The sequence below is a fragment of the Microtus ochrogaster genome, chromosome 8 (genome assembly GCF_000317375.1).
Source record: "Microtus ochrogaster isolate Prairie Vole_2 chromosome 8, MicOch1.0, whole genome shotgun sequence".
Classification (NCBI taxonomy): Eukaryota; Metazoa; Chordata; class Mammalia; order Rodentia; family Cricetidae; genus Microtus; species Microtus ochrogaster.
The window spans coordinates 38694740-38696351 of record NC_022015.1 but is presented as its reverse complement, the minus strand read 5'-3'; the positions used below and the strand labels follow the sequence as shown (position 1 = coordinate 38696351).

The following is a 1612-nucleotide window of genomic DNA, read 5'->3' as shown; positions in this document are numbered from 1 at the left end:
CTCACCAAGTTGGTGGACACAGACTCGTCCTTCATCCAGGTCTGCAGGTTCTTGAGGGCCAGGTCCACCTCATTCTGGCACAGGATGATCTCACTCAAGTCTGACTCGAAGGCTGACTGTGGGGTGGGGAGGTCTGGTTCAAGGCTGGGCTGGGGTCTACCATTCGGGAAGGGCATGAGGTAGTGTCCTTGAGCATATAAACACGATGTAAGGGCAGCAGGGTGATCCCATGGGAGCTGCATTCTGATCTGCCACTGCCTGGTCCTGTAACTTCAGGCAAGTGACTTAAGGGGAGTGTTCAGTTTCCCTATTTGTGACCTGACAACAGCCATCCAGCTGGCCTCTGGGGCGGGGGTGGGGTGGGGTGGGGCTCTATGTGTTCCAGAGTAAATGCTGCATTCTGCATAGAAGGCATGGATTGAATATTCAGGATACAGTTTGGGTCACGTTACAAGGTATGAGCCCTCCTTAGCTACTCAAGGTCTCAAAAAGGATGTGGCCCAGCCTGGGAAAGACACATCAGCACCTTTGTGTGCCCCACCCCACAGCCCCACAACACCTTGCCCAGGTCCCCAGCCAGGGCGTCATGCAGCTCCTTGCTGTTATCCTGTAGGAAGTGGCCCAGATTTAGTAGCTGTTCAGCCCTGAACTTGGCCGGCTTTGTCTTCCCTGTGTTGAAGGCCTCCTTCAGCCTCCACAGCTTTTCCTCAAAGGGATCCATCCTGAAATATGGGGCAGATAACTGGGTGTCTGGGACTGTCTCCATCTTTAAGACACAATCCAATCACCCATGATTTGTGCCACCCCCAGAAGCTCATCCCATGACCCAACAGGCCGGACACTGCTATGGGGCTGAGCTCTTCTGAATGCTGGGTCCAGAGAGTGTTTTGTCATTGTTGTTATTCATCTGTTGGTTGGTTTTTTGAGACAAGGTCTCATGTAGTTCATGGTAGCCTCCAAAGTATTAGATACCTAGAAGCGACCTGTGAATTCCTGATCCTGCTGCTTCTACTTCTAACAGAGCTGAAATTGCTGGCACAAGCTAACTCACAAGGCTGAATGTCATTTTGTATATTGCTGTGTCAGTGTGTAAATGAGTGCCTACATCATGTGTCTGAATAAGTGTCTGTATTCTGAATCTGTGCACGTGTGTGTTTGTGTGTGTGTTGGGTTTTTGCAATGACCTGAATGAATTCAGGTGAAGGCTTTGCATCTATGTGAACAGCATCTGCCCATGCTGGGACCTGCTCATGGCCTTTGGAGGTTCCCCTAAAGCCAACACACCCTTTTTTGTTTGTTTGTTTTGGTTTGGTTTTTGGTTTTCCAAGACAGGGTTTCTCCGTAGCTTTGGAGACCAGCACACTCCTTGAACAGAGCTCTTGGCACAATCACTCCTTGTGAACAGAATTCACATCAGAACAGCGCCCCACAGTGGACAGCTCTCAAAACAGTCCTCTCAGGAGCAATGCTCCTATAGGGACAGCATAGGTGCTCCCTTGCCTCTCCAGTCACATGTCCTCTCAGGACAGCGCCCCCTGTGGACAGAACACTAAGGACAGCGCCCCCTGTGGACAGAACTCTCAGGACAGCGCCCCCTGTGGACAGAACTCTC

General features: G+C 51.1%; 1 protein-coding gene across 1 annotated transcript in view; it reads right to left on the bottom strand.

The window, feature by feature from the left end:
- LOC101980343 (aldehyde dehydrogenase family 3 member B3) overlaps positions 1 to 1612 on the bottom strand; it is a 10334-nt gene that overhangs the window by 5827 nt on the left and 2895 nt on the right. The window contains exons 2-3 of the mRNA XM_005351633.1: positions 560 to 722; positions 6 to 116 (exon numbers count right to left, since the gene is read on the bottom strand). Coding sequence (XP_005351690.1) covers positions 6 to 116; positions 560 to 722 — 274 coding nt within the window. The remainder of the gene's footprint in view (positions 1 to 5; positions 117 to 559; positions 723 to 1612) is intronic.